The sequence below is a fragment of the Salvia miltiorrhiza genome, chromosome 3, assembly GCF_028751815.1.
Source record: "Salvia miltiorrhiza cultivar Shanhuang (shh) chromosome 3, IMPLAD_Smil_shh, whole genome shotgun sequence".
Taxonomy (NCBI): domain Eukaryota; kingdom Viridiplantae; phylum Streptophyta; class Magnoliopsida; order Lamiales; family Lamiaceae; genus Salvia; species Salvia miltiorrhiza.
In genome coordinates, this window is record NC_080389.1 from 966,502 (window position 1) to 979,932 (window position 13,431).

Genomic DNA, 13,431 nt, shown 5'->3' on the forward strand with positions numbered 1-13,431 from the left:
CTTTAAGAGTGACTTGCTTTGTTTGTTTTATTTTTTGTGCCATTGCTAATTTAGCAATTGCTAATTATTCTTGTAATTGCAATTACAAGAATTATTGACAAAGTTGAAAATAAAGCAAAAATATGGTATGATTCTTGTAAAAATTGCAACACATCTTTCTCCAAAATTGATGAGAGTGCAATATGCAAAAAATGCAATGAAGAAGTTCTTGAGACGTGCCCAGGTAATTATCAAATTTAAACCTACTACCAATTAAAATTAGTTAATGACACAATAACAAACATATAATAATTTTATCATTTCATATATTTCTAGATACAGAATCACAATAAATATTATACAAGGCGACTGCAATGCTCGTGTTACACTGTTCGATCAAGCGGCAGAGGTATATGTAGGATGCTCTGTGGATGAATATCGATCTTTCTTCAATCAAAGAGGTAAATTAAGATTTCTTACTTAAACACTTACTATAATTTAAATAATTCAAATTACAAAATTCGATATTACATAATTATAACAATTAAACATTTTCACAGGGTGAAACAGCCTCCACATACTATAGAGGATTAAGCACACAAGTGTACACAAAAATACGCTTCATGGTGATGCTCAAGTCTATAAAATTCGATCATCAGAGAAATCTCAATATTGTAGCAAATGCAATCCAAAAGACGCAACCGATGTAAAGCATCAATGTTAGAGATATTGAAGAAGAGCCCACTCAAGAGGAAGAAAAGAAACATTCACCCGAGAAATTAATCAAAAAAGATAAACCCGTCTAGAAAGAAAAAAACTACGATAGAGTTGCAGCCCACAGAATCGCCAAAGAAAAAAAGAAGAGTAGCCAAGAAAAAGTTTGATGACTACATTGAGATTACAAGTGACGACGATTTGCCGTTGAACAACATTCGGTTGCAAACCAAAAATAAGAAGAAGACATCCCCAATCATCAAAATCAAACAAGAGAAGATCTAAAATTCGTCTTGCTCCGTATTTAGATAAGTTAGGATGTTTATCGTAGAATTTTTTCCATTTTTATTTAGAGGTATATTATGAATACTACTCCCTCTGTCCCATTCCAATAGGCTCGCTTTCCTTTTTGGGACGTCCCACTCCAATAGGCCCAGTCTAAAATTGGAAATAATTAGGGCTTTAATAAAATTCAATAGTTACTTAATTAAAGGAGATATACCCCTTAATCTACTCATTCAAAATAATTTCACTTCAGATTTTTCCCCTCTCTCTCTCCGGGAACCTTCCCTTTCCCCCTTCCCCCTTGCCCTTTCCGTCAACTTCCCCACCGCCGCCGTTCTCCGTCACCGCCGCCCCCTCCCCCTTCTCTCTCTCTCAACGACGAGCGGCGCTGCTGACTCTCCAGAGCTTCGGCCACACAGATCCGCCGCCGCCTCAAGACTACAGCCCTTGTTGTGCCGCCGCCGCCTCTCAACCGCTGACTCTCCAGAGCTCCTCCGCTTCGCCGTCGTCTTTCTCCTCGTCATCCTCCAGCGGCTCCTCCTCCGCGGCATCTTCTTCGTCCTCCTCATCGGCCAGCAGCAGCGCCGACGAAGATGAAGAAAACGACGCCAATCGCGGCGAAGTGAGGTCCGGCCACACAGATCCGCCGCCGCCTCAAGACTACAACCCCTGCTGTGCCGCCGCCGCCTCTCCTTCGTCGGTGGACTGTTCGGAGCCCCCACCGCCGCCGTTCTCTGTCTCCGCCGCCGCCTATAAGGGTTCTTCATTTGCAGATTTTGATTTAGGGTTTTCATTCTCAGATCTTGATTTAGGGTTTTCAGATTCTTACTCTTCGATTTCTGCAGTAGCTAAAGTTTCTCATGAATTTTTGTTGCTGAATTTTTTCATTGAGTTTCATAATTTGCTGAATTATTTTCATTGATGCTGTGCCGAATTCATTGTGTTTGAATCCTCCAATTAATTCTGAATTCATTGTGTTTGATTCTTTCATTTATTTCAACTTCTTTTGGAAGAAGTTCCGTTCCAGAATTTCCCCAAATTAATTCGTGCAATAAGTTCCAATGTAAATTTAATTTAGTTAAATTAAATGAAAAATGAGATAATGAAGCAAATATGATTAAGGAAAAATAAGGGAACACTTAAAATCTTAATTATTGGTGGACCACACCATTTATCTACCAAAAGTTGAGTTTCTTAATCTCCGTGCCAAAAAGAACTGGGCCTATTGGCCTGGGACGGAGGGAGTACTTTATTGCATTTAATTTTTTTTTTTTTTGGGAAATAATATTTTTTCATTTACCAAAAACATGTCAAACCACCACTTACAACAAGAAAATATAAACTAAACGCCTTAGTTCACAAACATTTTGTGAACTTTAGGGTGCAACTCTCCTCTCACCACCATCATCAATTGACATTGTCTAACTACACTCTCTGCATGGGAAGCCTTGCTGTTAAATCTTCGTTCATTCCTTTCTCTCCATATGTGATAGACAATTGTTGCTACCAACAGTCTATACATAAGCTGCTTCCCCGTCTTCGAAGCTCCTTGTCTTTCTAAATACTCCACTTCATCATCCCAAGCTCCAGCTTTCCTTTGAACACCACACCACATAGCAAGCTTATCCCACACATTGGCAGAATAGGGACACACGAAAAACAAGTGATTAAGTGATTCATTCCCTTGTGAACACAAACAACAAGCTTGGTCACATTGAATACCAAATTTCTGCAGTCTATCACATGTTGTCATCCTCTTCATAATAGCTAACCATAAGATGAAGAGACACTTTGGCGCAGCTATGCTTTTACTGATCATATGATGCCAGTTCCTTTTCTTCGGAGTGCCTCTCAATGCTATATAGAGCTTTTTGATGGAAAAGTTGTCTTGCTCCATCAGAGTGTCACCGTCAGGAAGTGTAGCCATATAGTCTCTGGCTCCCAAAATTTTCTTCACCACCCAAGCCGCTTGAGATGGAATCGGCATAGTTTTCCAATCCTGCTGTTTCATATAATATCCATGTATCCATCTTACCCAAATTTTATCTTTCTTTTTCAAAACATTCCAAAGTTGCTTACATATTGCAGCTTTGTTCCAGAGCTCCAAGTTGATAATATTCCATCCACCAGCCTCCTTGGGATAACACATTTGTTCCCATGAAACTAGATTTCTTTTAGTAATGGAAGCTTTCCCAGACCACAGAAATGACTTGCAAGCTGCTTAATGGTCTTCACTACCTTTTGAGGGAGTAGAAAAACAAGACTCCAATAGATTTGGATGCTAGTCAACACAGCTCTAATAAGTTGGAGTCGCCCTGCATATGACAACATTCTAGCTGACCAACACTCAATTCTTGTTAAGATTTTCTGAATGAGGGGTTGGCATTGAGCTATGGACAACTTTTTGGAGGACAGAGGAACACCCAAGTACTTAAAAGGTAGCTCACCTTTCACAAGACCAAATTCCTGCAGAATTGAGAGTTGAATGTCCTGTTTCACACCACCAAAGTAGATAGAGCTTTTGTCATTGTTAGCTTTCAATCCAGATACCAAAGAAAATTTATCAAAAGCCTGTAATAATTTCCTCACTGAGTGTTCATCTCCTCTAGAGAACAAGAGCAGGTCATCAGCAAAGCAAACATGTAATAATTCAAATTTCTTGCATCGAGGATGGAAGTGAAAACCTTTATCTACCTTCAGTTCACTCAGGCATCTATTGAGGTACTCCATGCAAATAACAAACAAGTAAGGAGAGATAGGATCTCCTTGTCTCAACCCTTTTTTTGCTTGAAAAGCTTCAGTGATCTCACCATTTACATTTATAGAATAAGTAACAGAGGTTAAGCACGCCATAATTCTTTGAACAAACTGGAATGGAAATCCCAGCTCAAGTAATAAGTATTTGATGAAGGGCCACTCCACAGAGTCATAAGCTTTTTGGATATCTATTTTGACCATGCAACGTGGAGAGATATGCTTTCTGCTATATCCTTTAATCACCTCATGACTGAGCAGGATATTATCAGCTATGCCCCTCCCTTTGATGAAAGCTGATTGATTTTCACTTATGATACTGCCCAAAACATATTGCATCCTGTTGGTAATCACTTTGGAGACGATTTTGTAGATAACACTACAACACGCTATGGGCCTAAACTCCTTGATATTGCTAGCATTGGAGACTTTAGAGAGTAATGTAATCAACGCAGTGTTAATAGCGGCAGGTAGAAATCCAGTCTCAAAGAAGTCTTGCACTGCTTCTATGATGTCTTGCCCAGTTGTAGGCTAAGTTTTCTGAAAAAAGTATACATTATAGCCATCCAAACCCGGTGCCTTATTAGGATTCATCTCAAACAAAGCCTTTTTGATTTCCAGAGCAGAGTATGGTGCTATCAAGTTTTGTTGTTGGATCTGACTAAGCACCGGTCCTCTCTGTACCACTGTTTTGTCAATCATTGGAAGTATCTCAGCTGCAGATCCCATAAGAGATCTATAGAAATTGACTACCTCCTCTTGAATCTGTGCTTGGTTACTACATCTTGTACCATCTGTTCTCATAAGTAACTTGATGGCATTGTTGCTAGTGCGAGCCTTTGCATATGCATGAAAATATTTGGTGTTCGCATCCCCTAGCTTGAGCCAATCAACTCTAGATTTCTGTTGCCACACTTTCTCTTCAATCTCACTCCATTTCTCAAGCTCACTTAGCAGATGTTTCTCAGTATCCATTAATTGCTCATTCAAGTGATCTTGTGCCAATTGTTGTTGTGTCAGTTTCAGTTTCTCTCTTGCCCCTTGTATTCTGTCCTCAATCCCTTTAAAGTGCTGGCAGTTCAACTTCTTTAGAGGCTGCTTCAAAGCTTTGAGTTTATACCAGACATTGAGCATCTTATTCACATGACATCTTTTGTTCCATTGCTCAGTCAAAATGGTAGCAAATTCTGGATGATCTGATAACACATTTAGAAATCTAAATGGTGTTTTCCTGATAGTGTAAGCTTCTCCCAAATCCAGCAGTTATGGGCAATGATCAGATACATTCATCTCCAGCAATTCAACTACCACATGAGGAAATGTATTGAACCATTCACTGTTTCCAATGGCTCTGTCTATCAAAGAATATATCATGTCCTCCCCATGTTGCTTATTGCTCCATGAAAACTCATTTCCAATAGCTCTTACAACATTTAGTTCATTCACTTCTAACCAAGACTTAAAATCTTTACACTCTGCTTCAGTGATAGGATTGCCATTTAATCTATCCGAGCTAGATAGTACAGCATTAAAATCTCCACAATATAGCACAGGATCCCCAGAATATTGCTGAGCAATTTGATTCATTTCTCACCATAGTGGCTTCCTCAGTTCCATTGTGTTAAAAGCATATATAGCCACAAAATGAAATTTCATACCTGTTGCCATATCAGTTATACTACAGTGAATTCCCTGGGCATAATTAGAAATCCACTGCATTTGAACCCGTTGAGTATTCCATCCAATCCACACTCTCCCATTTATGGCATGAGAATAATTATTTATAAACTCCCAGTGATTCTCTGAAAACTAGCTTCCTTCACCCTTGTTTCAAGCAACGCTACACAATCCACTTTATTCTTTTTCAAGAGGAGTTTCACCTCCTTTTGTTTGAAGGGCTTGTTACAGCCCCTCACGTTCCACACTATAAGTTTCATTGCATACCCATGGGGATAGGGTCCCCGCCCCTTTTTGTGCTTGACACTCCACTAGTAGTAGCATTGAAAGCTTGATATGCATTAGACAGTGTAAACGCCTCTGTATTTTTGTTTGCAGTTTTCGTTGCCACTTTCTTGGGGACTGCCCAGGATTCAATACTCGGATATTCTTTACTCCACACAGCCCCTTCATCCTTCTCCTTTTCATCTCGTATCTCTGGCACCTCTACCATATCTTTATCATTCTCATGTTCATTGTTAGTAGGTGGAGGATTTGGCTGACTCTTCTTCTTCTTCCATTGTTGTTGCTTCACCACTTCTTGGAATGTACGAGGTTTCTCCCTAGCATTACAGTTATGCCCCACCATATGACATTTCTTGCAAAAGGGAGGAATCCAATCATATGTAACCTTCTGCTCCATCAACTGCCCATCATTCCCCTCAATCATCACCTTGTATTGAATAGGTTGTGTGACATCTATCTCAATTAGCATACGAGCATATGAAATTCTATCCTGGTTAGAAGTAAATTCATCTAACCAGGGGGCTTAGCCCACTGGCCACCGGGTCCTCACTTAAGTGAAGTGACCCGGGTTCGATCCCTCTTGGGAGCGAATTGGAGATTGGAGATATAAGGTGGATTTTGGTGAATGGAGAGATAAGGTGGTTCTTGGAGTGGATGGGGAACTAATTACTAACATCTAACATGACTTTGTCCGATCAAAAAAAAAAAAGAAGAAGAAGTAAATTCATCTGCATATAAAGGATTTCCAAGTGCACTCCCAATCCTACTTAATGAATTGGAACCCCAGTAATTCAATGGTAGATTCGGAAACTGTACCTATAGTGGTACAACTCGAAGAATTTCTTTCTCAAAACTGAAATTAGCATCCCACGCCTTAACAATAGCTGGTTTGGAAGCAATGGTATGAGGCCCAGTGTAACCCTACTCTCTAGGATGAAAATACTCAATCATCACTACAAGAAAATCGCTAATAGATGACAGACGAAAAGCATCATCTATTAGAAAATCGTCTATCACTAATGAAAGTGTAGTCTATTTGTAGGTGTTGATGGACGACGGTTTTTTGCATCTGATCAATCATGCAAAGTAAACGCTCCCTCTCCACAATATGTCTAGAAAGAACTCGAAATTGCTTAGCTCTTCTCTGCTTCTACGCAATCTGAAGTCCCAAATGCATCTTCCCAACCTCGACCTCTCATGGAAGAAGTATCGTTTTTGCTTAGGGCCATGAACGTGTATCTCAGTCCTTTCCTCTCCATCTCTTCCACCATCTCCGGGTACTCTTCCAACATCCTCTCCGTTACACGGAAGCTAGGCGCGATCGGAGTTTCTCCTCCTTCCGGCGGAGGTACTTCACAGAAGAGAATCACCTTCTCTGGGAATTCTTTTATCTGATTAAAATTAAAACCAGTGTAAAACCCTAAACAAAAAAGATCCATTAAATCATTAATTGAACTCGTGCAATGAAACTCACCAAGACCATCTCATGGTGGTAGTATATGAACTCCGACAGGGGACCTTCGTTGGCCGTCCAGACCCTCTTGTAGACATGCATGCGCGGGGTGGGCCCCACGTACCGTATGTCCTCCCACCCGAAGGCCTCGACTATGTCGTCGAACTCGTGGGCATTCTTCATACAATAGGAAAGGAAGATAGAGTTAGAAATATAAAGTGGAAACATGAGATACTTGTAAAATGAAATCTGAGTCAAAGAATTCAGAGATCAGTCATCAAACTTGAGAGGGAAACCACCCAACAAACTCAATAAATCTCTAACCTGTCAAAAATCGAGGGAAAGCATGCAGATTTCTGATAGGCTAACAGTTAATACAACGAACTTCAAAAAAATCATCTCCATAATTTTGTTGCTCTTCTTGTATTACTTTGACAGAGTCCGCTAGGGATTTCTCACATCTCTTGACCTCAACCAACTTCAGTGTCGGAATTTCTCCCATACTATCTGGAATTTCACTCAGACGTCGGCAATAATGAATCAGTAGGTGTTCGAGCAACGGAAAGTGGCTGCCGTCAGTGTTCCATTGCTTGAGATTTGAATCATCAATGAGAAGAAATCGCAGCTTTGGGAAATCATGATCACTAACTGTCCACTCTTGTTCCTCAAAATCGAATTTTCTCAGTTCGAGCACTTCAAGATTCGGCAACGGACAGACAATATAGTACGGATGGTTGAGCTAAAAACGTTGGCGAAAGATTCAGTTTCATCAGATTGAGAGATGCGTATCCTGCGCTCATCTTTCATGCTTGTCAGCAGCTTCCTTCCCTTCACGTGGACAAGAAACTTTTCTTCCTGTGATTTCTTTATGCACAAATCTCGTACCAGATCATGAAGCCTGCAATTTTTTGTTTTGCCATTAGACTTATTATTGGAAACAATAATAAGACTTCTCCTCATAAGATCCTCTAGATACTCTTCTGCAATTTCTTCAAAGCTTTTTGATGCGACTGGCCGTTTCACAAAGCCTTCAGCTATCCATAACCTTATCAGGTTCTTGACTTTGATCTCGTGATCTTCTGGAAATCCTCCCATGTATAAGAAACACGGCCTCAAATGATGAGGCAAATGGTTGTAACTCAGAGATAAAATCTTTTCTACCTGCCCATCTGTTGTGGCAAGAATATACGATTTTACATTTTTGGCAATTTCCTTCCACAATGTTCGAGTCATACTCGCCGTAGATAGGATTCCTGCAACCACCACCACTGCAAGGGGCAAGCCTCCACAACTTCTTGCAATCTCTTTTCCGATGGTCTCCAATTCAGGAGCAACGGAATCTTGGCGTCCGAACACCTTTTCTCGTAGTAGATTCCAGCTCTGATCTGAATCCATCAAATGCAACTCATGGGAAGGCATAGAGGAGTTGGCATAAGCAGCAACATCTGCCAGCCTTGTGGTTAACAAAATTCGACTCCCATTGTTGTTGTCGGGAAATAACTTCCTTATATCATCCAATACCTTGGTGCTCCAAATATCATCCATTACAATCAGAAACCTCCTACCTACTAGGATTTGGTACACTTTTACTGCCATGGATATATTACCCCTTTCTCTGTCGAATTCTTTCAAGGAATCTAGGAGGTTTGATAGAATTCTCTGTTCACTATAATCTTGTGATATTGTGAGCCAAACACGAATTTGAAAATGCTCCATGGAAAATGGATGATCATAAGCATTTCTAGCAAGAGTGGTCTTGCCAATACCTCCCATACCAGTTATTGGGAGGATCTGGAGTTCTCGCGAATCTCCACAAAGCCTACTCATTATTTCCATCAAATCAACGGTCAAGCCAACCATATTGGTTTTTCCAGATTCTGCACCTTGTGATGAGGATGAACTAGCCCCAACATAACCATCAAGTTGTGCATCTTTGATAATGATGCTATTTTTGATCTGCACCACCTCTCCCGCGATTGAATCCATTTGATCTCTTACTCTGCGCAACTGGAATATAAACTTGATTCTTCTTAGTTCTGCAACCCAGTGGGTATATCGAATATTGTAGTGGATTTTTTCCGTCATATACAATTCAATAACATCTTCCGCCTCCATTGCTACATTACTCATTCTTGCTTCCAAACTCTTGGCTTTCTCCGGAAAATCCTCAAGAAAAGCTCGGAGTGAAAGGACATATTTATCTAGAGATATAATATGTTTTTTTTCAGGAGGAAAAATGGAAAATTGATTGTGATTGAGGAATTGATCAATGGTGCGCTCAAGGGAAACAAGAGTAGAATAAGCCATTCTTACACACACTCTCAGCTACAAGGTTGTGTTAATCAAAGGTAGAATAACAAAGAGAAGGGAAAGAAACTATGCTCTAACCACAAGATTTTGCAGATGAAATGAAGAAAAAATGATGGAACAACTGCAGAGAGAGAATGAGAAGAGAAGAAATAAATTATGCTCTTGCTACAAGATTTTGCAGATCATATGAAGGAACAATAACAATTGCAGAGAGACAAGATATCGAAGAGAGAAACTGGTAATGATTCAATTCTATCTAACAATGTATTATTGAAAAGATACAATTATGACATCCCAACAACCACATTATTTTAAGATTATTCTACCGACTGTCAACAATTTTACACCATCAAAAAATTTGTACATATTATTTATATAGACACCACAATAGATCTATCAATGAACAAGTCAGTTCTTGAAAGGTGAAAGGTCAATAGATTCCATGAAATTAATAAAATCATTAGTCCACATGAGCCAGCTAAGATTAAGGATTAAAAAAACTATAAATTTTAATAATAGGAAAATTAACTTGTATAGCTGGCCTTTAACGGATGACTTAATTGTAGTAATTAATTTTGACATTGACTTCTTAGTTTACTGGATTCGAGAAACATAGCTGTTGAGGTCAGTTTAAATAATCTGTATAAGCTGTCAATTAACAACTTGTACATTTTAACCCAAAAAAAAAAGAAATATTAAGAAATCGTAGATGCGAAAATCCTTAGGCATAGTTGCACCTAATAATTGAAGTTTAGAATAACACTAGTAAGTGGCCCGTCGAATTTCGACGGGGATCTATTATTAATTTATTACATAATTTTGTGATATTTTATTTTATTAAAATAGAATACTGAATAAATTATTTTAAAATAAAAAGATGTTTTTCCTTCGTTCCGACTATATTGAGACCTTTTCTTTGGGCACAGAAATTAAGAAAGTAGTGTTTGTGTGTAGATGAAAAAGTGAAAAGGTGAATAAATAGTAACAATTTTACCAAATAAAAAATGTCTTAAGATATGTGAGACGCCCAAAAAGCAAAGTGTCTCAAGATAGGTGGGACGGGTGAAGTAATACCTATTTAAAATTTATCTAAATTAGATTTCTTATTATCGACCCACAAAATTTAAGTGAGAAACTGCTACGTTTATTTGAAATTTACTTAAGTTAGATGTTTGTAGCTGCAATCAGCTAGTGAAAAATATTAAAATAAATTGAATTAAATAATATATCAATAATGACTTCAACTTTTAAAGTGTGAATACATTATTAAATTTACAATTACCTTATCATCTATTGAAAATTTCATCATAAACACGTTAGTTGTTGTGTCATGCGTATGACCTCATCAAATACTAAAATCTGTAGACCTATTTTTCCAGTGACTCTTGAGATTCCCATGTACAGTTGACCGTGACTGAAAACAGGTTTCAGGTTTCAATAGGTATAATCATACACTCGAAAGATTGTCCATTGACTCTTGTTTATTATCATAGCAAAACAAATACTCATAGAGATTTGCCTTATCTGAAACCTAGCTAATAGTAAATTTTGTGAAATCGGATAGGCTCATCACATCATTCTAGCAATAAGAAACTTCTCGCCCATGTTTTTTTCTAAAATTTGTTTGCCTTTAATTACGTGTTCTCCAAGTTGAATATTAGATGTACTAATATGCATTACGTCAAGCTATGTGTTTTCCATTATAGCTGCAATGTTTCATTTCGTATAAGAATATCTTCTCACAATGTCACATTAGATTCTTCATCACCAAGACTTTTATCGACAATACCGTCACCTACTTAAAGTATCTATTGTACAAATTCTTTAGTTTCTTCTGCTTTTCAAACCAGAAACGTTTGCCTATTTTTTATGAAAAAAATTATGTATAATATGTATATGTAATGTATTTTCAAAATCAAAATGTACAGTTATCAAATGATTAAACAATCACTAATATTTAAATATAATATTAAATATTATTAATTCTACAAATATTTAATTTTTGTAGTTAACCCAATCCAATCCATCTTACTATTTTCTTGGATGTTGCACTTTTAAAATTTTAAAATACGTAGTAAAAAAACACTTGTTCACTACTTAATATTAAAATAACATTCATGGTAATTGGGATAAAAATAATATGGATAAATTATGCATGCTAATATAATTTTATTAAATTATATATTGAGATAAGAAAAAAATATTTGTAATCTCATGTTCTTAGTTAACTTGAGAACTTGATATGTATTTCAAAGTTGAGATGAAGTTACGGAGGCATAGATAATGTTATGCACCAAAGCAGGTTTCAATACACAAATTGTAAAGCTATTATTACTGGCTCTTTATTTTCACTTAAACTATTTTCCATAAACATTTTGAGTTCATCGGCATATTATTCCCACAATACGCAAGTTACTCGTGTGTCACTACTATAATTAACAGCATAACTAACATAAAATAAATAAATAAAATCTAAATCATTATTCAACGAATTTAACCTTGCAATGTTTCATTCTACACAGTCTATGTTAATTATTTCGATCTTGTCCTCCCCAAAAATATTTTCACATGAATGTAATTTAAATTAAAATTCATGAATATGATATAAGCAAAATGTATAACAAAACCATAAATTTTTTTTATGTAATGTATTATACTTATCCAATACAAATTTGGGATCATGTGAGTGGATATTTCTAAAATGAATGAAAACAAATTCATTCTCAATAATATTTGGGCGGTCAATTGATTTAGAAACGATTTTTCAGGCTCAAACTGATCTTCCACTCATGATTGACTTTTGCATACTGGAAGTTAGGCTTGTTTTCGAGTACTTAGAAGTTCTTAATAACTCTTAAGTATCTCTCTTTGAAAAATTCATGAAACTTTCTTTTGAACTCTATTGAGACGGGTACTTGGATTCTGTTGCCCTACATGAAAAAAAACCATGTTTATTTATTTATAGGTTGTATAATTTGAGAAATAATGCTAAGACTTACCCATCTCATCAATCACAATTATTTTCAATGTTTCTTACCCTACTTTTCTTTCTGAATCTATAAGTATAAAATTCTGATAACCACATTTTTATTATTATTTTTTAAATGACATTTAAATGGATAACTTCATTATTTGTCAATATTTTCTATATTTAAAATAAGTATATATAACCAATATGTTAAATCAATTATCAAATACACACAAGAGATACATACATATATGCATGTAACAATGTAGATACGAACGTCTCATACATGAATATGCTTATAAGTTTATAATGTCTTATATTGATTCTTATTTGTTCAAATTATTATGATCATTCTTTGTGTAAATAGATAATTTTTCTTTTAATAAATTATAATAAAAATAAAAAATTGATAAACATATAAATGAATAATCTGAAGAAAAAAATATTAATAAAACAAAAAAAATAATAAGTAATATATTATTATTATTTGTAGTTGTCATTAAATTTATTTTAAGCAAAATGATTATATGCATAAAAAGAAACAAAATCGAAAACTTGTGTAAGTAAATTTGAAAACTCCACCCATTAAGACATAAACAATTATTTTGTAATTAGGGTGTATAATTTTTCAAACTCCAAATTTTAGTATAATAAACATTAATTATATTATATTAATCTAATTATTTTATGATGAATGTAATAAAAGTAGTAAAATAAGTCATGGGACTCGTAAGTTCTTATTAATTATCATAGTACACTTATGAGTAGTTGCCTGGAGTGCTACACTTGTCCAATGATATTTATCTGTTGATTGTTGTTATTATATATTAATGCATTCGATATATATGTATAAAATAATTGTGAATATTTTAATGGGTGAAGTTTGGTTAGGGGTGGATATTGATTAGAGATTTAAAAAAAAAAAATAGGAAAAAAATAAGAATGAATGAGAATTGAGAAAAAATAGATTGAAGTGATTATAATATGCCACGTAGGATCGGATTTA

The 13,431-nt window shown here is 36.2% G+C and overlaps 5 protein-coding genes across 6 annotated transcripts in view; 2 read left to right on the plus strand and 3 right to left on the minus strand.

The window, feature by feature from the left end:
* The window catches only part of LOC131016908 (uncharacterized), a 1,184,262-nt gene that overhangs the window by 924,670 nt on the left and 246,161 nt on the right, over positions 1–13,431 (plus strand). The gene's annotated exons all lie outside the window — the stretch shown is intronic.
* On the plus strand, positions 197–1,900 carry LOC131015732 (uncharacterized). The gene is made up of 2 exons (XM_057944151.1): positions 197–223; positions 1,232–1,900. The coding sequence occupies exons 1-2, from the start codon at positions 197–199 to the stop codon at positions 1,898–1,900; spliced, it is 696 nt and encodes a 231-aa protein (XP_057800134.1).
* On the minus strand, positions 2,330–3,127 carry LOC131015733 (uncharacterized). Its single transcript, XM_057944152.1, has one exon. The coding sequence runs from the start codon at positions 3,125–3,127 to the stop codon at positions 2,330–2,332; it is 798 nt and encodes a 265-aa protein (XP_057800135.1).
* On the minus strand, positions 6,730–7,853 carry LOC131016969 (clavaminate synthase-like protein At3g21360). Of its 2 annotated transcripts, XM_057945822.1 has the most exons (3): positions 7,472–7,853; positions 7,169–7,324; positions 6,730–7,085 (listed from the first exon to the last, which is right to left on the minus strand). In XM_057945822.1, the coding sequence occupies exons 2-3, from the start codon at positions 7,247–7,249 to the stop codon at positions 6,828–6,830; spliced, it is 339 nt and encodes a 112-aa protein (XP_057801805.1). In that variant the 5' UTR covers positions 7,250–7,324; positions 7,472–7,853; the 3' UTR covers positions 6,730–6,827. The 2 variants fall into 2 exon arrangements, with proteins under 2 accessions (XP_057801805.1, XP_057801804.1); XM_057945821.1 differs by having other exon boundaries at positions 7,169–7,493.
* Positions 7,829–10,213, minus strand: LOC131015734 (putative late blight resistance protein homolog R1B-14). The gene has a single exon (XM_057944154.1). The coding sequence runs from the start codon at positions 9,452–9,454 to the stop codon at positions 7,829–7,831; it is 1,626 nt and encodes a 541-aa protein (XP_057800137.1). The 5' UTR covers positions 9,455–10,213.

What these genes read in the sequence shown, in the direction of transcription:
- LOC131015733 (XM_057944152.1), bottom strand. Translation starts at nt 3,127, where the DNA reads ATGTGTTATCCCAAGGAGGCTGGTGGATGGAATATTATCAACTTGGAG.
- LOC131015732 (XM_057944151.1), top strand. Translation starts at nt 197, where the DNA reads ATGAAGAAGTTCTTGAGACGTGCCCAG. An exon ending in AGTTCTTGAGACGTGCCCAG is followed by an intron (nt 224 to 1,231) that starts GTAATTATCAAA and finishes ATTTCACTTCAG; the next exon opens with ATTTTTCCCCTCTCTCTCTC.
- LOC131016969 (XM_057945821.1), bottom strand. Translation starts at nt 7,375, where the DNA reads ATGTTTCCACTTTATATTTCTAACTCTATCTTCCTTTCCTATTGTATG. An exon ending in ACCACCATGAGATGGTCTTG is followed by an intron (nt 7,086 to 7,168) that starts GTGAGTTTCATT and finishes AATTTTAATCAG; the next exon opens with ATAAAAGAATTCCCAGAGAA.
- LOC131015734 (XM_057944154.1), bottom strand. Translation starts at nt 9,454, where the DNA reads ATGGCTTATTCTACTCTTGTTTCCCTTGAGCGCACCATTGATCAATTC.